Source organism: Protopterus annectens, chromosome 16.part0 (assembly GCF_019279795.1).
Source record: "Protopterus annectens isolate FY-2018-M chromosome 16.part0, PAN1.0, whole genome shotgun sequence".
Classification (NCBI taxonomy): Eukaryota; Metazoa; Chordata; order Ceratodontiformes; family Protopteridae; genus Protopterus; species Protopterus annectens.
In genome coordinates, this window is record NC_056750.1 from 621790108 (window position 1) to 621813878 (window position 23771).

A 23771-nucleotide genomic window follows, 5' to 3' on the forward strand; every position below is an offset into this window, starting at 1 on the left:
CCCGCCCCACAGTTCTGATGGTTCTACCGGATTTTTATGTATTTTTGGTAGCCCGTGTAACCTTGGTACTGTGGGATATTGCACATTGAAAAAATCAAACAATTCACCATTAATAATGTTCATAGACTTGTATTCAAGTAAACTATTATATATACTACCTTGCAAATCATGTACAATACTTAACGGTACTACTTCTTAGGCTTCATCAGCCAACATCTCTAACATAGTCTTATTATAATAATCAGAATCCAATATTACAACCGGACCACCCTTGTCTGCAGGACGTACAACAATGTCACCATTGCATTTAAGTTTATTGAGTGCATACTGTTCATTCTTGGTTAAATTATTTCCTTTAATGTCCATAGAAAAATGGAAGTCATTGTATAGACTGTTTTACACAGCTTTAAGAAAAGTCTCAATACTAGCTGGCAAATGTGGAACAAACAAACTTTTGCGCTTGAAGCAATTAACATAATTGCTAGAATAGTACAGTTTTGTACCTACCATAAATGTAGATGTTAGAGTGCTAATACAGCTGCAGTCATAACAGATGGGTTCTCCTGCCATCAGGCGGGTCCTCAGTCGGCCGAATTCCAAAGTCTAGGTCTGGCGTCTGTTGTCGTCGCTTCTTCCCTGACGTCAGTGCGACAGGGATATAAAAGAACCAGCCGACGCCATTTTCTTCAGTTTTTCTTGCCCCAGATGTCAGGTGCCCCCAGAAGGAAGGCAATACATAAATTTGTGTAATAAAGCAATGCCATATAATCAAAATACATTAGATGCAAGCAAATACACCATAAAAGAATACCCCAATCAGGTTGTATGAGGAGGTGTTAGCCAAAAGGCCTGTTCCAAGAGGGGAAGGAGGGAGGGAAAGCTGGACTGCAGCTGTATTAGCACTCGAACATCTACATTTATGGTAGGTACAAAACTGTACTATGTTCATCGTGCATACAGCTGCAGTCATAACAGATGGGTAGAATCCCAAAGCTAAGAAGGGGTGGTAGGCACTAGGTGGAACTAGGCGGAGCCAGGATGCCCTGCAAGACTGCAGTGGCAAAGCCTGCTCTAGTTTTGGAGTATAAAGGTAGGTGATAGTGCTTGGTGAAGGTATGCACAGAACTCCAAGTGGCTGCTTCCAAAATATCTTTGGTAGGAACTCCTCTAAGGAAGGCTGCAGAAGTAACAGTGGCCCTTGTGGAGTGAGATCTGATGCCTGCAGGTACAGCTTTACCATGAAAAAAGTAACAAAAATGTATGCAGTGGGCTATTCATTTAGAAATTGTCTGTTTGGAAATGGGCTTTCCTTGGGCTCCTATAGCATAGGACACAAAGAGCTGTTCTGATTTTCTGAAAAGCTTTGTTCTGTCCAAGTAATATCGCAGTAGTCTATGGATGTCCAAGGAATGTAGTAGTCTCTCCCCTTTGTTTTGAGGATTAGGGTAAAAGGTAGGCAAGTGTATAGCCTGATTCAAAGCTACCCTGGATACCACCTTTGCATAAAGGATGGGTTGGTTGGTAAGGAAACTCTGTCCTGATGGAAGATGACAAAAGGCTGCACCGCCACGAGGGCTTGAAGTTCTGATAACCTACGAGCTAAGGTGATAGCCAGAAGGAAAGCTGTTTTCCAGGACAAATATTGCAAATCTGTTGAGACAGATGGCTCAAAAGGAGGCAAGGTCAGTTTTTCTAGAATGAAATTGAGGTCCCAAGCAGGTATTGGTTGATTCCTTGGAGGTTTAATATTCTCAGCCCCTCTGAGGAACTGTCTTAAGAGGGGGTGAGAGAATAAAGGTGGATCAGTGTTGTATTTTGCAGAAATGGCTGAGGTGTGGATCTTGATGGAGGAGAATGAAAGTCCACTGTTTAGCAGCTCAGCTAGATACTGTAATATTTGAGGTAAATTCAGTTTTCCAGAGTCCTGGCCCTTTTTCTCATTCCAGGCACAAAACCATTTCCATTTTGCGGAGTAAGCTTTTCTAGTAGATGGCCTTCTGGCCTCCAAAATGACATCCTGCACCTCCTTGGGGAGTAGGGTCTGTTGTGATGTTAAGGAATCTTCCATGCGGCCAGATTGAGTGTTTTCAGCTGACTGTGTAGAGTTTTGTAGCTGTGCTGAGTCAGAAGAAGAGGCATTAGAGGTAGGGTCCATGGAGGGGAATGCGTCAGGCTCCTCAGGAGTGGGTACCAGTGCTGTCTGGGCCAGTATGGAGCAATGAGAATCATCTTTGGTCTGTCTGTTCTGGTTTTTAATAGTACTTTGGACAGCAAAGGAAGAGGTGGAAAGGCATAAACTGTCATTGATGTCCAACTGAAAGAGAGAGTGTCCACCCTCCAGGCCTTTGGATGAAAAGTCCTTGAACAGAATTTTGTCAATTGGTGATTTTCGTGGGAGGCAAAGAGATCTATGTCTGGCCTTCCCCATGCTTGGATTATTTCTGTAAAAACTTGAGGATGCAACTTCCATTCGTGTGGATCTGTCATATTTCTGCTTAGGTTGTCTGCCAGCATGTTTTCCTTGCCTGGCAAGAACTGTGCTTGAAGTTCGATTTGTAATTCCAGAGCCATATGAGTGTGCTCCTCCCTGTTTGTTTATGTACCACATTACTGTGGTGTTGTCCGTTCTTATCAATAGTTGACCTGGATGCAGAAGGTCCTTGAAAGCTATAATAGCATTTATTACTGCTAGCATTTCCTTTTGATTGATGTGAAGATGCTTTTCTTTTTGGGACCATTTGCCCTGAATGCACAGATTTGTCATGTGTGCCCCCCAGGCGTAGTCCGAGGCGTCTGTTGTGATGACTTGATTTGCTTGAGGCTTGCAGAATGGGAGACCTGTGTTTGTTTGGCATGCTTGAGCCCACCACAGAAATTCCTTTTGAAGACATGGAATTAGTGGTATTAATGTTTCCAAACTGTGGCTGTGTTAAGACCATAGGTTTTTCAGGTACCATTGAAGTTTCCTCATATGCAGCTTTGCACATGGGATTAGTAGGATGCAAGATGCCATGAATCCCAGAGTCTGCAGGATTTTCCTTGCAGTCAGCCTGGTGAAATTTGCTAGTGTTCTGAAATATTGAGTAAGTTGCCCCTGCTTCTCTGGCGTGAGATAAGCCATCTGGGTGTTTGTGTCCAAGTTGACACCCAGGAAAATTGTTTTCTGAGATGGTGTTAGCCTTGATTTCTTTTTGTTGACTGTGTATCCCAGAGAATCCAATAACCTTATTACATAAGCCAGATGTTTCAGAAGTATGTGCTTGCTGTCCGCTTGGATCAGGCAGTCGTCCAAATAGGGGTATATTTGTATCCCTTGAAGTCTGCAGTAGGCAATTACTGATGCCAGGCATTTCGTGAATACTCTGGGTGCTGTAGATAAGCCAAAGGGCAATGCAGGGAATTGATAGTGGGTTGAACCTGCAAGAAATCTGAGGTATCTTCTGCAATTTTGTCTGATTGGGACGTGCAGGTATGCCTCCTTGAGGTCCAATGTTACCAGCCAAGACTCCTTGCCCAGCATGGGAAGGAGCTGCTGTAATGTGAGCATCTTGAATTTTGGTACGAGTAAAAATGTGTTTAGGATGGATAGGTCCAAAATGGGTCTCCAATCTTTTCCCTTCCTTGGTACCAGGAATAGTCTGGAATAAAAACCTTGACCTTGTTCGTGAGTAGGCACCTCTTGAATAGCTTTCATGTCCATAAGATCTGAAATTTGTCTTTGTGCCTCTGCCCTTTGATTGTGTGGCAGATTCGGCATGCCTCTCATTTTTGGAAGGGTGTGAAAATGGAATCTGTAGCCTCTGTTTGTAATGTCCAGGATCCATTTGTCTTTTGTGACAATATGCCAATTTTTTGAAAATAATGCCAGTTTTCCTTCTAAGGGTGCTGCCATTTGAGCCTTGCTTGGCATACAAAGGGGAAAGTCATTGGGCTTGCTTTCTGAATGGCTGTGAACTATCTTCACCACCTCTTTGTGTAGGAGCTTGCCATTGTCTGCCTCTAAACGATCCTTGAGATTGCCCTCTGCCCCTCGGGCGCCTGTATCTACCTCTTTGGGGTCTGTCTGTGGCTGGAAAGGACCAATTTTTGGAAGGCCAATTTCTACTGAAACGTGGTGGTTGTACCTGTAGAAAATCCTTTACAGTTTGCATGGATTTAGCTTTTTCCTCCGTTTTCCTTAATACCTCCTCAGCATTAGCACCAAATAATACATCCTTTTGTAGAGGGGCATCTAGTAATTTAGCTTTGACATGATCAGGCAAGGTTTGTTCCCTGAGCCAGGCATGTCTACGTATGACTGATCCTGTAACAGCAGCTCTACATGAGGCCTCTAGAGCATCAAAACCACATTGTAAGGTGTGCTTACCCACTTGTTCTGCACTATGCATCAAATCCTGCAACTCCTTCAAGTCTGGTTGTTCAGGTTGTGACATTTTACTTTTCAATTGTGATAACAAAAACTGTTGGTATTTTAGCATATGGAACTGACAGTTTAAGGCCCTCATGGTTAAGGTAGCCGAGGTATATACCTTTTTTCCCCACCTTTCTAAGGATCTGGAATCTCTCTCGGAAGGTAATGGATTTTTAGCAGTGGAGGCCTTAATTCCCTTGGGGCCCTGTGAGATGGTTTCTGGGTCAGCAGCATGGCTTTTGTATAGAAATTGGTGTGAGTCAGGGACCCTGTAATACCTGTCAGGCTTGACTGGGGCTGGAGGCAGAGAATCCGGGTTAAGGCAGGCCTCCGAGTACACATCTAGGATGTCCAAGACAGGAGGCATAGCCAGAGGTCTGTGCTGAGGTAGCAAGAGAAATTCCATAAGCCTTTTCTTGGAATCTGAATAATCTTGGCCTTCCCAGTGGAAGTGTTCCCTCAAGGTATGCAAAGTTTCCCCGAAAGAGTATTCCTCTGGGGGGGGATACAGAAGGAATGGACTCCTCTGCATCAGAGTCTTCAAAAGGGGAATAAGAATGTTCCTGATCATCAGAGTGCTCTGAAATAATGGAGCCCTGATCAGAGGGGGAGGGGATTCTTCCTCCACTCTGGGCCTTTTGTCCGGTGGGGGTTGAGAACCCCTGATAAGAGTAATTAAATCCACAGCCATTTTAAGCATCTGTTTTTTAGGCATGGGGCCTTGAGATGGGCCCTGTGTAGCTTGTCTCTTAGAGTGCATGGGTTTTAGACTTAGTAAAAGCCTTGATGGAAAAAGAAGAGGAAGGTCTGAAGACACCTTGAGTGGAGGTAGACCTGTCCACATTGTGAGGCTCAACGCCAAGAGTGGCTTCGGTATCTGTAATCGGGGTGTGGGCCGAGGAACCTGCGACCTCGGGTACAGGAGACACCGCCAAAGTGTCGTCGGTAGTCAGGGGCTGCGTAAGCACCTCGCTGAGAACCAGACCACGTGTAGTTGGTTTTGGCGTGGTGTCGGTAGAGGCCGCAGACCTCGCGTGTCGGTCCTTATCATTGCGTTTTTTAGACAAAACTGGAGTCGGAATCTCCGATGACATAGTATAGTTAAATGCTTTCCCAAAATAATGCTGGGCGAAGTCCGCCCGACGCTTAATAGTGCGTTTATTGAATGTAGCACAAAAGCGACAGCCCAAGACGTCGTGGTCTGGGCTTAAACAAGGTGTACAGAGGGAATGGAAATCCTTATGCGGTATTTGCTTCCCACATGAAATACAATTGTTAACTTTGTCTGACATCGGTCTGAGGCAAGAAAAGTTTCCCCAACGGGGTACTTGGCTTTAAAGAAGACTTCGGTTTCAAAATTTTTCGTAATTTCAGGAGCTGGCCAACCGGCACTTGCGAACTGCTTCTGCTTCGGGCACCGCGCGGCAAGAAAGACTTTAGAAAATGGTGTCGGCTGGTTCTTTTATACCCCTGTCGCACTGACGTCAGGGAAGAAGCGACGACAACCGACGTCGGACCTACACTTTGGAATTCGGCCGACTGAGGACCCGCCTGATGGCAGGAGAACCCATCTGTTATGACTGCAGCTGTATGCACGATGAACATCTGCTTCGAATAGCATCTTTAAGGCTACATTGCGTGTAAACAGCCTAACAGATAAAACTGCTTCACTTATGTCCATATTTGAAGTCGGTATAAAGTTCATACCTTTGTTCAGTAGTTCAAAGTCATCCGGTATCAATGTATATTTAGAGATGTTCTATACTAAACATCCTGATTCCATATTCTCTTCAGCGTACGTTGTTGATGATGATTTGGTGGTTCTTTCCTCTTTGCTCCCCTTGCCACATCTGAATCAACCCACCTCTTCCTCACAGTTCTTATGGGGAAGGGAGCTGCAGGAAAATTTTGAGCCTCTGCTCTATCTAGCTGGATCTTACATCTAACAATATTCAAATCATTAGTACTACCAATACACTGAAGCTCAGGCAATATTTCATTGGGTGTAGTACACGGAGTTATTAGAATGTGGAGACGTAAAACCACTGGTCAAAGCTGGTATCTGTTGATTATTCTGACTCACCACCTCAACTTCTGTCGCTCCTTCTCTTCAGACCTGGAACGCCCATCATCTTCCTGCTCTTGAGGTTTGTCACTAATGATAGGTTCAGAACTGACAACGCCCCGTGTGGGTCCCTCCCTACCAATTAAATTGGTGTGATTGCGAACCACAGATTCATTAGGGTTGGCCACATTCAAAGATTTTGGCCACACAAACACATTTTGCTTAGCAAAATCATCAATGTCTCTGTTGAGTTTTCTTTTTTTATGCTCAAGAAGATTACCTTCATATCGCAACACCCTGTCTATGAGTTCATGCATAAATATCTCAGTTGAGTCACACCCATAAATTTCAGTTAACTTTGTTTGCTGTTCAACAATCTGCCTCCTCAAATCAAATTCAATGGGTTGAAAGAATTCTAACAGTAGTTGTAAATATGCTTTACTAGCATTTAAGTTTATTTGTTGCCATTGTAACAGCAACTCCAGATGGGTGTTGCCGTACGTGGGCATATTTAAAATCCTCAGCCCACGGGGAATGACATTACAATTCAGACATGCTTCTAAATGGTAGCGTTGACATTGCAAACGTTTAAATTTGTAGATATTATTCTCAATTTCCTTGTTTATAGTCTTAACAGCTTGCTCATTTACCATGCCCAAGTTCATACCTTTATTATTCACACAAATGTCCATACGCAAGAGCGGATTACTACTTAAGCTTCTCTAACTCATCCATTAGTAGTATATCATCACTACAAAGACGAGATACTCTAAATTTTTAGATGTAGTAATATATAGATCGGGTAGTGGATATCATACCACAGTGTATAGAAAGAGTTGTTATAAGGCTTCCTTCCTACATGCTGGAAGTATGCATAAACCTTCTACATTTGCTAATATTAGAAAAGGTCAGGCTTTTAGAGTATCGCGTCTTTGTAGTGATGATATACTACTAATGGATGAGTTAGAGAAGCTTAAGTCTTATTTTTTAACTAGAGGTTATGATGAAAAGTTAGTGGATACAAAATTTTTAGAAGTTATACAGCTGCGGGGAAGTAGAGCAAAACCATATTTCTCTGGGGATAGGTCTAATTCTGTTAGTACTGTGAGCAGGAATTTGGACAGTAGTGTCCCTATAATACTTCCTTATGGTAATAACACGAATTTGGTAAAACAGGCAGTTATTACTAATTGGAATATACTAACTGTTGATGTAAAAACTAAGAAGCTTGTTGGTGATAAACCTGATTTCACCTATAGAAATATGAAGAATCTTAAGCAACATCTTTGCTATAGGAATATACGAACAATTCATACATCCACTGCTCCATTCTTGCAAGGTACTAAGAAGTGTGGAAGCTGTCCACAATGTGTGTATGTGGACGAATCTCGCTTCTTTAAAAATCCCAATAATGGTCATCTATGGGAAATTAGGAATTGTAGTACTTGTCGAACCCCTAATGTGGTTTATGTTGCACATTGTAGTCTGTGCTTTAAGTTCTATGTGGGCAAAACTAATAGGACACTACGCGAGAGAATTAGAGATCACTTATATTGCGTAGAGAGAAACCAAGAGTATAGTGCCATAGCCAAGCACATACTACATGAAGGACCTAGCCATCAGTTCCATTTTCAAGTATTACATATACAATACCCCAATGTTAGACTGGGAGATATTAATAACTTAACTGAACAGGCAGAACTGAAATGGATATTGAGGCTGGGAGCCCATAGAGATAATGGGTTGAATGAAAATGTAACCATTAAACCCATTCTTAAGGGTAGGTGTTTACGTTAATATTTATTGCTTTATTTTCTAAGGTTTTGTTCATATTTTTATGCATGCGTTTAATAGTTGTCTTATTTATTATTTTTTATATATTTTTATAATTTTTACATATATGTTAAAGTTTTTGTAGGTATATGAGTATTTTACTGTTTTATTATTATTATCATTTATGTCTGATATTGTCATATATTTTAAGAATGTATAATTAGTACACTGACCTTCTTGTCCTACCATTGTGTAATGGATCTTCAGTATTTTGAATTTAAACAGAGTTGTCCAAAATGAGTAATGTGACTTTAAAGACTTAATTCAATTCTTAATTGTTTAATTGACTTGAGCTAGAGGTATAAATTCAGGGCTTTTTACTTTGTATGTATCGTCTGATGAAGCGGGAGTGAATCCTGCGAAAGCGCTTACGATTTTTTGTGTGTTTCTGTGTGTATTAAATACGCTTTTTAATACACCTTCGTTGCGTGTGGATTATTTAGTGGATATTATCACAGAGACATCGTGACATTGGAATTACTTGGCTGTTTTATTTGAACCTGCTGCCTTCCAAGGGGTGTTTTACAATTTGGGATTTTCTGTTTGAGCATATATATATATATATATATATATATACACATACATACCTACATACTCTCACACACACACAGATATATATATATATATATATATATATATACACACACACACACACACACACACACACACATCACCCCTTCCATGCCTCCTACTGGAAGAAAATTAATAAAATACAAACTGAACAATGCTTACCTTCTGCATCTGATCCATAAGCTCTTGATTGGTTTGTTTCTAAAGGAAATAGTACAAAGTTAATTAAGTAGGGAATACAGCATTCAACTAATAAATATTGATACATAAAAAAAAATAAAGAACATTATCCTTTACAATCAATTCTAACTCAAAAAATGTTAACACAGCCAACCAGAACTCCTGCACTACAAAATCTCATCTTTCCTTACAGTTCCAGCAGACCACTTTGCTTTAACAATAAGAACTTATTCACCGTCTCCAAGGCTAACACTGCAAGAGAATCTATTTTCCAACTATATATCTCGTTTATGGAACTCCCTTCCTAAATACATTCTCTCAAGCTCATCCACTAACCACTTTAAGCCATCACTTAAAGCTTATCTAAAGAAATAAGTGGCTATGTTCCTGTACTAAGTAAGCCCTCATGAATGCTATGATACATCACAGTATACCCCAACCATATCCAACTTCTTCGATGGATTTTAATCTTTTATTCCTACAGAGACCTGTCTTAACCGTATATCCTGATACAAGTCATACTTTACAAATAGTACTGGTTATGTTCAAAGCCTAGGTTTTGTTGTCAAGATGCAACAAATTTGTATTTTCTTATGTATACTACATTTTGTTTACTTTATACTTTGATTATTGTAATGTGTGCATTAAGATTTACTGTTACTCATGAAGCTTTTCTCCCCGGGCCTCCGCCCAAAAAGGACCCGTGCCCAGTCAGACCTTCCTGGTAAACAAATGTTAAATAAATAAATATAGCATCCAGATGCTGATGTGGCACTCTTTAAAGTCCTCTCCTGAGGATCATGGAATGTGGAACATAGGTTTGGGAAAGCAGAACATTTTGCTGCTTGACTGTGTGCTTCCAGGAAAAAGTAGAAAAACACAATATTCTACACTGGCATATAATGGCTCTCGGTCAATAGCAAGCTGATAAAAAATGTCTTTCCGCAACTGAACCCAGTCTTCTGCATTGCTTCTCAAAACAAATTTCAGTTTATAAATCATACACATTTCTGGTGGTGATTTTGTCACACTGTTAGAATTTTGGGGGAAAAAAAAAAGTCCAACTACAACTTATCTACCTCTATTAATGACCTCCAAAGTCGCCTGAAGATCTCTAGGAAGAGAGTTTTTAGGGCAGTTCATAGTAACGTTTACAGCTCTCCATTACTAGTTAAAAAATGTATTTTAAAAACTTCCTCTTACCGCAGTCTCACTCATTTTACTTTACTAATTTTGGATGGTCATCTAGTTTCTGGATTACTCATTTCATTGTTCACAAACACAATGGAAAATTAATGCACACAAAACCACTTGTCTGTAGAAAAATGGGGCTGTTTACTATATCAAAATGAAAACAAATCAGTTTTTTTCAAGCAGAAAGTATTGCAGTTTTAATTGAAATACATAACCAGTACCTTTAGTTTAGTCTTAAATTGCTGGAAAGTCGCTAATGCAAGTTCTTTCTGAATTTCTTCTTAAAGGAATACTTGCCATCATCATAATTTTCCCCAGAGTTGTTTACTTCGGTTGGTTCTCTTGCCTAGATCTGCTGTGCAGAACACAGTTCACTTTTACCAAAGGCAAACACACACTGCCTAAGCTCGTCTCAGCCCTCATCTTGTATAATTGCTCATTCAATTACTCTGTTCTAATACAGGTAGATTCTTCTTTACTCAAACTTTTAGATTCAAATGAATCAAACACGGACTATATTTAAAGAAAGCAGCACTCTACCTACACATTTTGGGTTACAAACATTATTTGCACTACAATGATGACATTCTTGAGTCTCGCACAATAAACACTATTTTCTGCTCACCTGCATTCTTTTAAAACTGGTAGAAAATACAGTGCTATATTACAATGACCAACTCCCTAGCCTGAAACCCTCCATTCCAGCCTCATTAGATTGCCTACAAGCCCCTGACAGGCCATAAGCACTATGTTGGGTTGAATAAACTCTGTTTTACATGGAACCTAAAAAGATGACGCGAGAGGGACCACCAACAATGTTTGGTGTTACTGCCCTTATGTGTTTTATTGTTTTGTGCGTTTAATAAACTAACTTTTAAGTTTACGAGCAGTGGTCATCCTTCTGAGTGCATTATTGAGGGTTTTTGTGTTTTATTACAACTTGGACACTTTTCCTCACTAGTGTTTTTGGTTGAATCTTGAGGGGATGAAAGAAAGTACAGTTGTGTACACTTACCATAAATGTAGATGTTCGAGTGTATTCACTGTTGCAGTCATCACATTTGGGTTATCTGCCCACAGGTAGCCCTCAGCCAGCCTGAATACCAGTCTTGGGATTTCTGCGTCGGATGCTGTTGCTTCTTCCTTGACATCAGGGTTGTCAAGGGTATAAAAAGTACAGTTGTGTACACTTACCATAAATATAGATGTTCGAATGTATTCACTGTTGCAGTCATTACATTTGGGTAATCTGCTGGCAGGTTGCCCTCAGTCGGCCTAAATATCAAAGTCTTGGGTCCTGCGTCGGTTGCAGTCGCCTTTTCCATGATGTCGGGGTATAAAACATGCGGCTGAGGCCATTTTATTCAGTTTTTCTTGCCCCAGATGTCAGGTGCCCCCCAAATGGGGAGCAAAAATATGCATTATATATATATATATATATATATATATATATATATATATATATATATATATATATATATAAAAACAGCAATACATATGTAAATGCACTATTAGCAACATAAATTTTACCTTTGTCTAAAAGCAAATACACCCCAAAGGCTTTAGAATACAGTGAAGGAAAGAGAAGTGCTAGAAAAAAGGGGGATGGCGGGTGGGTAACCCGGACTGCAACAGTGAATACACTCGAACATCTACATTTATGGTAAGTGTACACAACTGTACTATGTTCTTCGTGTTTCACTACTGCAGTCATTACATGTGGCCAGAATCCCAAAGCTATGGATGGGAGGATGGAACTAAACAGCATTAGAAGCGGCTACAAGGCCCTGCAGAACTGCAGTGGCAAAGCCTGCCATCGTCTTAGAGAAGAGAGGCAAATGATAATGCTTTGTAAAAGTATGAACAGAGCTCCAAGTAGCAGCTTCTAGAATGTCTTTGGTTGGAACTCTTCTGAGAAAGGCTGCTGAGGTAGATGCAGCCCTGGTGGAATGTGACCTGATTCCCTTGGGCACCGGTTTACCATGATGCAAGTAGCAGAAACAAATGCAGTGGCTTTTCCAGTTAGAAATAGTCTGCTTTGATATAGCCTTCCCCTCTGATCCTGCAGCAAATGCCACCAGTAGTTGCCAGATTTTCTTAGAGATTTGGTCCTGTTTAAGCAGAATCTTAGTTGTCTGTGTACATCCAATGAATGCAGAATCCGCTCCCCCTTGTTCTGCAGATTTGGGTAAAATGTTGGCAGGTGAATAGTTTGGTTAAGAGCCACACTGGATACCACCTTAGACAAAGAAAGGATTGGTCCTGAGGGACACCCTGTCCGGGTAAAATGTAATAAAAGGCTTCACTGCCATGAGGGCCTGTAGTTCTGAAACCCTTCTTGCTGAAGTAATTGCCAAAAGGAAAGCTGTTTTCCAAGATAAAAACTTTATATCCGCAGTAGCTGCTTGTTCAAAACAAGGCAGGGTGAGTTTTTCTAGCACAAAATTGAGGTCCCATGCAGGAGTTGGTGATCTTCTGGGAGGCCTTAAATTTTTGGCCCCTCTAAGATACTGTTTTAGCAGAGGATGAGAAAAGATGGGCGGCTCCGTGTTGTAATGAGTCGAGATGGCAGAGGCATGGATTTTTATTGAAGAGAAAGATAGGCCCTTGTCAAGCATCTCGGTCAAGTATTGTAAAATTTGAGAAATATTTGGTTTTGCTGCGTCCGTTTCCTTGTCCTTGGTTCCAAGCACAGAATCTCTTCCATTTATCAGCATAAGATTTTCTAGTACTAGGCCTTCTGGCTTCCAAAATGACATCCATTACCATTTTACTGAGAGGTGTTGTTTGAATTATTACATGATCAGCCATGCTGCCAGGTTCAGAGTTTGGAGCAGAGTGTGCAGAATTTGATTGCTCTGCTGAGCCAGTAGATGAGGTATTTGAGGCAAGTACCAAGGAGGGAGTTGAGACATATTCCTTAGAATTGGGTACCAGTGCTGGCGAGGCCAGTCTGGGGCAATTAGGATCATTTTTGTTTTTTCCTATCTGACCTTTATTAAGACCTTGGGGAGAAGAGGCAGAGGAAAGGCGTAGACGGATAGGTTTTTCCAACTGAAGGATAGGGCATTCACTTTCCATGCTTGTCTGTTATAAGTCCTTGTGCAGAATTTGTCCAGTTGATAATTTTGGTGAGAGACAAATAGATCTATGTCTGGGCTCCCCATGTCTGTGATACCATGCTGAAGACTTGTGGATCCAGTTTCCACTCGTGAGGGTCCATGAGATTTCTGCTTAGGTTGTCTGCCAGACTATTTTGTTTTCCTGGCAGGAATTGTGCTTGAAGATGTACTTGGTAAGTCACGGCTGTGTCCCACAATGCCATGGGCTAGTCTGCAAAGGGGGTAGGAATGTGTACCCACCTGCTTGTTTATGTACCACATAACAGTGGTGTTATCCGTCTTTATCAGTAGTTGTCCGGAATGGAGTAAGTCCTTGAAGGGTGTCGGGGCATTCTGAACAGCTAGCATCTCTTTCTGGTTGATATGCAGATGCATTTGTTTTGGGTGCCACATGCCCTGATAGCATCTCCCCACCAGGTGGGCCCCCCAAGCATAGTCTGATGCGTCTGTAGTTAGGGTTTGGGTGGCTGGGGGTAGAGTGAAAGATCATCCCTTGTTTTGGTGACATGTCTCTGCCCACCAAAGAAACTCCAGTTGTAGGCAGGGAATGACAGGAATCATTGTTTCCAGACTAAGACAATGTTGACTCCATAAAGTTTTTAGATACCACTGAAGTTTCCTCATATGCAGTCTTGCATATGGAATTAGTAGAATGCAGGATGCCATGAACCCCAAAGCCTGCAGAATTTGTCTTGCAGATAAAGTACAGTTTTGTACCTACCATAAATGTAGATGTCCGATAGGTATGCATCTGCAGTCATCACATATGGGTTGTCCTGCCTCAGGCAGCCCTTCGGTCGGCCGGATTCCAAAGTCTGGGTCTGGCTTCGGCTGATGTCGCACTTTCCCCGACGTCAGAGCGTCTGGGGTATAAAAGCATCAGCCGATGCCATCTTTCTCAGTTTTTCTTGCCCCAGATGCCAGGTGCCCTCTAGGAAGGCTAAATTTGGAGAAATGCAATAAAATTCCAAACATTTGCAAAAATATATATACATGTATATACAAACAAATACACCATAATAGATTCCCCCAGCTAGCTAACAGAGGGGTAAAAACCCTAGGAATACCACACAGGGGAAGGAGGGAGGGTAAACCTGACTGCAGATGCATACCTATCGGACATCTACATTTATGGTAGGTACAAAACTGTACTATGTCCTTCAAGGATGCATCTGCAGTCATCACATATGGGTAGAATACCATAGCCAATCTGGGGGTGGAGGTGCTAAGTAAAGGATGGTGTAGTTAAGATACCCTGCAGGACTGTCATAGCAAAACCTGCTCTGGATCTGGAGTATAAAGGTAAATTGTAATGCTTGGCAAATGTATGCACGGAGCTCCGTGTAGCAGCTTCTAAAATGTCTTTGGTAGCCACCCCACTTAGGAAGGCTGTGGTGGTGGCTGTGGCTCTCGTGGAATGAGGTCTAATGTTAGCTGGCACAGTTTTTCCATGAAAGGAGTAACAAAAACAAATGCAATTTCCTATCCATTTTGAAATTGTCTGTTTGGAAATTGCTTTTCCTTGTACCCCAGCAGCATATGCTACAAACAACTGGTCAGTCTTTCTGTAACTTTTAGTTCTGTCCAAGTAGTAGCGCAGTTGTCTGTGTATGTCCAGGGTGTGCAGAAGTCTCTCCCCTTTATTTTGTGGTTGTGGGAAGAAGGTAGGCAAGTGAATAGCTTGGTTCAAAGATACCCTGGATACCACCTTTGGCATGAATGTAGGATTGGTCCTCAAAGAAACTCTGTCCTGATGAAAGATAAGAAATGGCTGCACTGCCATTAAAGCTTGTAGCTCAGATACTCTTCTTGCTGAGGTTATGGCCAGAAGGAAGGCAGTTTTCCAAGACAAAAACGGTAGATCTGCCGATGCTGCTGGTTCAAAGGGAGGAAGTGTTAGTTTTGCCAACACGAAATTCAGGTCCCAAGTAGGTAGAGGTGGTTTCCTTGGAGGATTAATGTTTTTGATTCCTCTTAGAAACTGTCTTCGGAGAGGATGAGAGAAGACAGGTGGATTAACATTGTATTCTGCTGAGATTGCTGAGGCATGTATCTTAATGGAAGAGTAAGACAGGCCATTGTGGAACAATTCTGCCAAATATTCCAGTATATGTGCCATGTTCATCACTGTCACATCTAGGCCCTTTGCTGTGTTCCAGGTGTGAAATCTTTTCCATTTTGCTGAATATGCCTTCCTTGTGGAAGGCCGGCGAGCTTCCATAATAATATCCTTCACTCTCTGGGATAGGTTATCCTGAGGAGGAGTCATGGTATTCTCCAGGCAGTTAGCTGCAAGGTTTTCAGGTTGGAGTGCAGAGTCCTGAAATTGTGCTGCGTCAGTAGGAGTGGCCATAGGGGGAGAGGCCATGGTTTCGTCTGTGACATGCTCTTTAACAGTGGGTACCAGTGCTGTCTTGGCCAGTTTGGAGCCATCAGAATTACTCTGGGCTGCTCTGTCCTGATCTTCAGTAGGACCTTGGTCATTAATGGGAGAGGTGGGAAAGCATGCACAGTTAGAGCTTTCCAGCTGAAAGAGACAGCGTCCACTTTCCATGCTTGTGGGTGGTATGTCCTTGAGCAGAATTTCTTCAGTTGATGATTGAAGGGGGAAGCGAACAGATCTATTTCCGGCCTTCCCCATGATTGTGTGATGAGTAAGAAGATGTCTGGGTGCAGCATCCATTCGTGTACATCCATGGTAGTTCTGCTTAAGCTGTCTGCCAGTGTATTGTCTTTCCCTGGCATGAACTGGGACTGTAGCTGTATGTTGAGTTTCAAAGCAAGTTCCCATACATTCATTGTCAGTCTGCAAAGAGGGTAGGAATGTGTGCCTCCTTGCTTGTTTATGTACCACATAACTGTGGTGTTGTCTGTCCTTATGAGCAGGTGGCCTTGCTGAAGGAAAGGTTTGAAGGCCTCGATTGCGTGTATCACTGCCAGCATTTCCTTTTGGTTTATGTGCATGCGCAGCTCTCTTTGTGACCATAGCCCTTGGATACATCTGCCCTCCATGTGTGCTCCCCAACCTTGGTCTGAAGCGTCCGTGGTGATGGTTTGGCTGGCTCTTGGCTTGCTGAAGGGCAACCCGCTGTTCGACTGGCAGGCTTGAGCCCACCACAGAAATTCCTTTTGAAGGCAAGGAATGAGTGGGATCAGAGTTTCTGAGCTGTGACTGTGCTGTGTCCATAAACTTCTTAGGTACCATTGTAATTTTCTCATATGCAGTCTTGCTTGCGGAATCAGAAGAATGCAAGATGCCATGTAACCCAGGGCCTGCAGGATTTTCCTTGCAGTCAGCTGAGTTTGTCTTGTCAGGTTCTGGAAGTAAACTGGTGGTAGTTTTTGTTTTTCTTCTGTGAGAAAGGCCATTTGGGTGGTTGTGTCTAGATCCGCACCCAGAAAAGTTATTCTTTGGGATGGAACCAGTCTTGATTTGTGGATGTTGACTGTATATCCCAAGGCCTGTAACAGGTGGATGGCATAGTCCAAGTCCTTTAACAAAGTTTGCTTGCTGTCCGCTTGTATTAGGCAGTCGTCCAGATATGGGTAGATTTGAATCCCCTGAATTCTGCAGTGTGCAATTACTGATGCCAGGCATTTCGTGAATACTCTGGGCGTAGTAGATAAGCCAAAGGGTAATGCTGAGAATTGATAATGCTCTGACCCTGCAAGAAATCTGAGGTGTCTTCTGCAGCTTTGTCAAATAGGGACATGCAGGTATGCCTCCTTTAGGTCTAGAGTCACCATCCAAGACCCCTTGCCCAGCATGGGAAGGAGTTGCTGTAGAGTCAGCATTTTGAATGTTGGCACAATGAGGTAAGTATTCAGTGCGGACAAGTCGAGAATAGGCCTCCATTGATTTTCTTTTCTTGGAACAAGGAATAATCTGGAGTAAAATCCCTGGCCTTGTTCTGAAAGAGGTACCTTTTCTATGGCTTTCATTTGCATTAAGTTGGCAATTTGCTTCAAAGCCTCTGCCCTCTGATTTGGTGGCAGGTCTGGCATGCCTTTTCTTTTTGGCAATGAGTGGAAATGGAACCTGTATCCTTTGTCTATTATTTGCAGTGTCCATGTGTCCCCTTGTAATGCTGTGCCAATTTTTTGAGAATAAAGAAAGTTTTCCGCCCAAAGGTGCTTCTAATTGAGCCCTGGTCGGCGGAGTCAAAATAAAGTCATTGAGTCTGTTCTGGTGTAGCAGTTGTAGTTCCTGCACTACCTCTCTGGTTGGGAGGCTGCCACTGACGGCCTCTGTAGGAGCCTCTAGCTTGCCCTCTACCTCTGGCACGCCTATTCCTGCCTCTTTGAGATCCGTCTGAGTCCGGAAAGGACCAATTCTTTGTAGGCCAATTTCTGCTGAATCTCGGTGGTTGGACTTGCAGAAAGTCTTTAACTGTTTGCACAGATTTTGCCTTTAATTCAAATTTCTTTAAAACCTCTTGAGCCATGGAACCAAATAATTTTTGCTTTTCCATAGGAGCATCCAAAAGCTTAGCTTTAACATGGTCTGGCAGAAATTGTTCCTTCAGTCAGGCATGCCTACGTATAACTTCACCTGTCATAGCTGATCTACATGAAGCTTCCAATGCATCATAACCACACTGCAAGAAATGGTTACTAACCTGCTGGGAGTTATGTACCAGATCCTGAAGGGATTTGCGATCAAGGGGTTCAGAAGAGGACAGTTTCTTATGCAATTCATCTAGTAAATATTCTTGGTACTGTATCATATGAAACTGACAATTTAATGCCCTCATGGAAAGAGTTGCAGAAGTATACACTTTCTTACCCCATCTCTCTAATGCTCTGGACTCCCTTTCAGAGGGTACAGGATTTTTAGCAGTGGCAGCTGCAACCCCTTTTGGGCCCTGGGAAATAGTTTCTGGATCAGCAGAGTGGGCCTTGAACAGGTGTAAATATGAGTCCGGGACCCTGTAGTACCTATCAGGTTTGGCAGGAGACTGAGGGAGAGAGTCAGGGGCAGTAATAACATCAGAGTACACATCATCAATGACATTCAAAACAGGAGGTATAGCTAAGGGCCTATGCTGAGGTAAATGTAAAAAGGTCCTTAATCTCTTTCTGGAATCAGAGAATTCCTGACCCTGCCATTGAAAATGTTCTCTCAGAGTGTAATGTCTCTCCAAAGGAAAACTCTTCAGGAGGGGAGGCAGAGGGAATAGATTCTTCAGCATCAGAATCCTCGTAGGCTGAATAAGCCTCCTCCTGGTGGTCTGACAGAACAGAGCCATCCGTGGACTCATCTGAGGACTGGGGATCAGAGGGCTCAACCCTGGGCCTTTTGTCTGGAGGTGGTTGAGAGCCCCTGTCCGGATGAGGTTGGGAACCTCTAATTAATGAGATCAGATCCTCTGCTAGGGTAAGAATCTGAGAGCTAGTAGAAGGTCTCTGAGAGGAAACCTTGGGAGGCAAAGCCTTAGTAAGTTTAGCAGCTTTAGCCCTAGAGAAAGCCTTAATGGACATGGAAGCAGGGGGTCTGGCTGCACCACGTGCAGGAGTAGACTTATCTAAAGGAATGGTGTCGGAAGGTTCCTGGACACCGGTTTCAGTAGGTAATTCAATGACCGACTTGGCCGGGGCCTCCGGAGCAGAGGTAGTCGGTTGTGTGGTTTCGGTAATAGGAAGTACCAAGGACTCTGTTTCAGCCGAGACCGAGACACTCGCGGTAGGCCTGACCGTGGTTTCAGCCGAAACCGCGGTCCGCGTGTCGGTCCTTGTCCTTCCGTTTTTTAACTAAATGCGAAGTCGGAGTCTCCAACGGCATCTTATAAGCAAAACTAGCCCCAAAAAACTCCTCTGCAAACTCCGACTCCGGGAGGCAGTAAGAGGGGAAATCCTTATGAGGTATTTGTTTCCCACAAGTTAAACAATTATTAACTTTATCTGACATCGGCTGAGGCAAGAAAGAGTCCCCAACGGGGTACTTAGCTTTTTCAAAGTCTTCGGTAGCTGAATCACAGGAGCTGGCCGACCGGCACTTGCGAACTGCTTCTGCTTCGGGCACCACGCGGCAAGAAAGACTGAGGAAGATGGCGTCGGCTGATGCTTTTATACCCCAGCCACTCTGACGTCTGGGAAAGTGCGACATCATCCGAAGCCAGACCCAGACTTTGGAATCCGGCCGACCGAAGGGCTGCCTGAGGCAGAACAACCCATATGTGATGACTGCAGATGCATCCTTGAAGGACATCTGGGTTTTTGTTGCCATCTGTTTGGAGTATATAGTCACCTGTCTTTGTTTGTCTGGCCTATGGTAAGCCATCTGAGCAGTTGTATTCAAGCTTGCACCCAGAAATGTAATTTTTTGAGAGGGTACCAGTTGTGATTTCTTTTCATTTATTGTGTACCCTAGGCATGTTAGAAGCCTTTTTACAAACGCCAGATGTTGAAGAAGAATGTCCTTGTTTTCTGCTTGAATGAGACAGTCATCCAAGTAAGGATAAATTTGTATGCTTCTTTGTCTGCAAAATGCAATTACTGGTGCCAGGCATTTTGTAAAGACCCTGGGCGCAGTAGATAAGCCAAAGGGCAGCGCAGAGAATTGGTAATGCATAAAACCAGCCTTGAAGCGGAGGTATCTTCTGTGTGATTCCCTTACTGGGATATGCAGGTATGCCTCTTAAGTCTAGAGTCACTAACCAAGCGTTCTTGCCCAGCATGGGCAGTAGCTGTTGTAAAGTCAGCATTTCGAATTTTGGAATGTCCAAGAATGTGTTCAAAATCGATAAGTCCAGTATTGGACGCCAGGCATTGTCTTTTCTGGGTACCAGGAACAGTCTTGAGTAAAAACCTTGTCCTTTTTCCTGTTCTGGTACTGGTTGAATAGCCCCCATATCCATGAGGGGCGTAACTTGTTTCTGAGCCTCTGCCCATTGATTTTGTGGCAGATCTGGCCAACCGTTTGGAATTGGCAAAGTATGGAAATGAAATCTGTACCCCTGGGATACTATGTTTAATACCCACTTGTCCTAGCTAATTAACTGCCAATTTTGAGCATGAAGCGCTAATTTCCCCCCCAAGGGGGCTTCCAAAAGATAAACTTGGTGAAGGTAGAGGGAAGTCACTGAGATTGTTTACTGTAGGATTGCGCTTTGTTTCCTCCAGATTTGGAGGTAGAGGCACCCCATTGCTTTGACCTGTAAGAACCCTGTGATTGGAATCTAGAGCCTTTTGAGTACCTGGATTTGCCTTGTGAGGCTCTGTTGGACACAGGAAAGGACCAATTTTTAGTAGGCCACTGCCTACTGAATCTGGGTGGCTGCACTTGTAAGAAATCTTTTACAGTTTGCATAGATTTAGCTTTGTATTCCATTTTCTTTAAAACCTCTTCTGCCTTATTACCAAACAGAGTATCATGCTGTAAATGTGCATCCAACAATTTAGCTTTAGCATGATCAGGCAGATTTTGCTCCTTGAGCCATGCATGCCTTCTAATCACAGATCCAGTAACTGCGGCCCTGCAAGAGGCCTCCAGAGAGTCAAAACCACATTGCAAAGTATGTTTTCCAACCTGTTCTGCTGCATGCAATAATTCCTGTAATTCTTTACTTTCCACACAATGAGAAATCAACATAATTTTCTGTTTCAACAAGCCCATAACATGCTGTTGATATTTAAGCTTATGAAACTGGAAGTTTAAGGCCTTAAATGCCAAGGCTGCAGACATATAAACCTTCTTTCCCCATCTATCCAGCACCCTGGAATCTCTATCAGAGGGGGTAGGATTTTTGGCTGCAGAGACCTTTACACCTTTGGGACCCTGTGAGATAGTTTCAGGATCAGCAGCAGTATTTTTGAAAAAAAATTTGTGGGAGTCAGGAACCCTGCAATATCTGGCTGGCTTACTAGGAGCCAGAGGTAGGGAATAAGGAGCCATGCTTGATTCCGAAAACACATCAACAATGTCTAATACAGGAGGTATAGCCAAAGGCCTATGCTGAGGAAGGAAAAGGAAGTCCCTAAGCCTCTTTTTTTGATTCAGAAAAATCTTGACTCTCCCAATGAAAATGTTCCCTTAAAGTATGCAAGGTTTCACCAAAAGAATAATCCTCAAGAGAATATGCAGATGAGATGGATTCTTCTGCATCTGAATCCTCATAAGGTGGTATAGAAAATTCATGGTCAGAAAAGGAATCACAAAATAGAAACCTCTTGGGGGGGGGGGGGTTGGGGAACCCCTGATCAAGGTAATTAAGTCCTCAGCCATTTTGATCATCTGTTTTTTAGGCATAAGGGCCTGAGCACGTGGATCATGTGTCGTTTTTTTTAGACTTAAAAGCTGTTTTTGCTTTTGAAGCTGGCATCGGTTTTATATAGAAATGTTGAGGTCTGAAAACCCCCTCAGAAGCCCGTGCCTGCTCAGAGGCTCTGGACCCATCCAAGGGAGAGACATTCATGGTTTCAATACTCTGAGAATCTCGCGGCATACCAGACTCCGCATTAGTCTTGGTAGAGGCCTGCAACTCAAAAGAAGCGGGTATCAGGGGCTGCGAAAGCACCTCACTGAATACCAGCGAACCGGCGACTGGCTTAGAAGAAGCTCTGTCGTCGGTTTTGGACCTCGACGGTCTGTCTCTGTCTTTTTCTTTGCATTTTTTGTGAACTCCGGTAGTCGGATTGCTATCAGACGACATTTCAGGATAATTAAATCTGGATCCAAAATATTTTGAAGCAAAAATATACAGACGCTTAATAGTGCATTGGTTAAATCTAGCACAAAACCGACAGCAAGGCACGTTATGATCTGGGCCTAGGCAAGGAATACAGTACAAATGAAAATCCTTAAGAGGTATTTGCTTCCCACAAGTAATGCAATTATTAACTTTTACTGACTTCGGTAAGGAGCAAGAAAAAGTTTCCTCAATGGAGTACTTAGCTTTAATTGAATACTTCGGTTCTGAAACGCGAATGCGAAAATTTCAGGAGTCTGCCGACCAGCACTTGCAAACTGCTTCTGCTTCGGGCACCGTGCAGCAAGAAAGACTGAATAAAATGGCGTTGGCTGCATGTTTTATACCCCTGATGTCATGGAAGAGGAGACGGCAACCGACGCAGGACCCAAGACTTTGATATTCAGGCCGACTGAGGGCAACCTGCCAGCAGATTACTCAAATGTAATGAGTGCAACAGTGAAACACAAAGAACATCATGCATCAGACACCATTACATCGTTTTTTCTTGCCCCAGATGTCAGGTGCCCCCAAAATAGGAAGCAATTATATGGTGTGGAACACCCCCACCAAAAAGCAAATACACATAGTATAAGATATGCCAAACCAAAAAGGATAGGTGAAAGCAAAGACAATCAGGGGGCTGGAGTAAGGGTAACCACATCTACATTTATGGTAAGTGTACACAACTGTACTATGTTCTTCGTGTTTCACTGTCGCAGTCATCAAATTTGGGTTAATTCCCAAAGCTAAGAAAGGGTGGAGGTAGATTAAGACGCAATAGACTGGCAATCATGCCCTGTAAGACTGCTGTGGCAAATCCAGCTCTGGATTTAGAAAAGATAGGCAAGTGGTAATGCTTGGTGAAAGTGTGTACAGAGCTCCAGGGTGCAGCTTCCAGGATGTTCCTGGTAGGGACTCCTCAGAGAAATGCAGTAGAGGTAGATGCAGCCCTAATAGAATGTGTTCTTATCCTCTGTGGGGTAGGTTTTCCATGGTACTTGTAGCAGAAATGGATGCAGTGTGCTATCCATTTAAAAATGGTTTGCTTTGAAATGGCCTTCCCCTCTGCCCCTGCAGCAAAGTTGACTAGCAGCTGGTCAGATTTCCTGAGAGGCTTAGTCCTGTCCAAATGGAATCTAAGCTGTCTGTGCATGTCTAGAGAATGCAGTACCCTTTCCCCTTTATTTTAAGGATAGGGAAAAAGTAGGCAAATGAACGGACTGGTTTAAAGCCACACTAGACACCACCTTGGGCATAAAAGATGGGTTAGTCCTGAGGGAAACCCTGTCCGCATGGAAAATAATGAAGGGTTCCACTGCCATAAGGGCCTGCAGTTCAGACATTCTTCTTGCTGAAGTGATGGCTAGAAGTAAAGCCGTTTTCCATGAGAGGAATTTCAACACTGCTATAGCAGCCAGTTCAAAGGGGGGAAGTGCAAGTTTCTTTCTTTGGGACTAGAAACATCTTTGAATAAAACTCCTTCCCCTCCTAGGGAGGAGGAATTGCTTGTATAATTTTTTGGGCCAGAATGTGATGAAAAACAGGTGGAAATAAACAGTCTGATCTGCAGGATGAAGGATAACCCCCCTGGAAAGATCGAATTTCCTCCTACTGCCATCTGTAACCCCGATGAATGATTTTTAGCACCCATTTGTCTGTAACGATCTGTTGCCAAAGAGAAAATGGAGATTCAAACTTTCAGGAAA

General features: G+C 42.9%; 1 protein-coding gene across 1 annotated transcript in view; it reads right to left on the reverse strand.

Annotated features, from left to right (window-relative positions):
• GOLGA2 (golgin A2) overlaps positions 1-23771 on the reverse strand; it is a 1989954-nt gene that overhangs the window by 1503620 nt on the left and 462563 nt on the right. The window contains exon 9 of the mRNA XM_044058153.1: positions 9042-9080. Within this exon, the coding sequence (XP_043914088.1) occupies positions 9042-9080 (39 nt within the window). The remainder of the gene's footprint in view (positions 1-9041; positions 9081-23771) is intronic.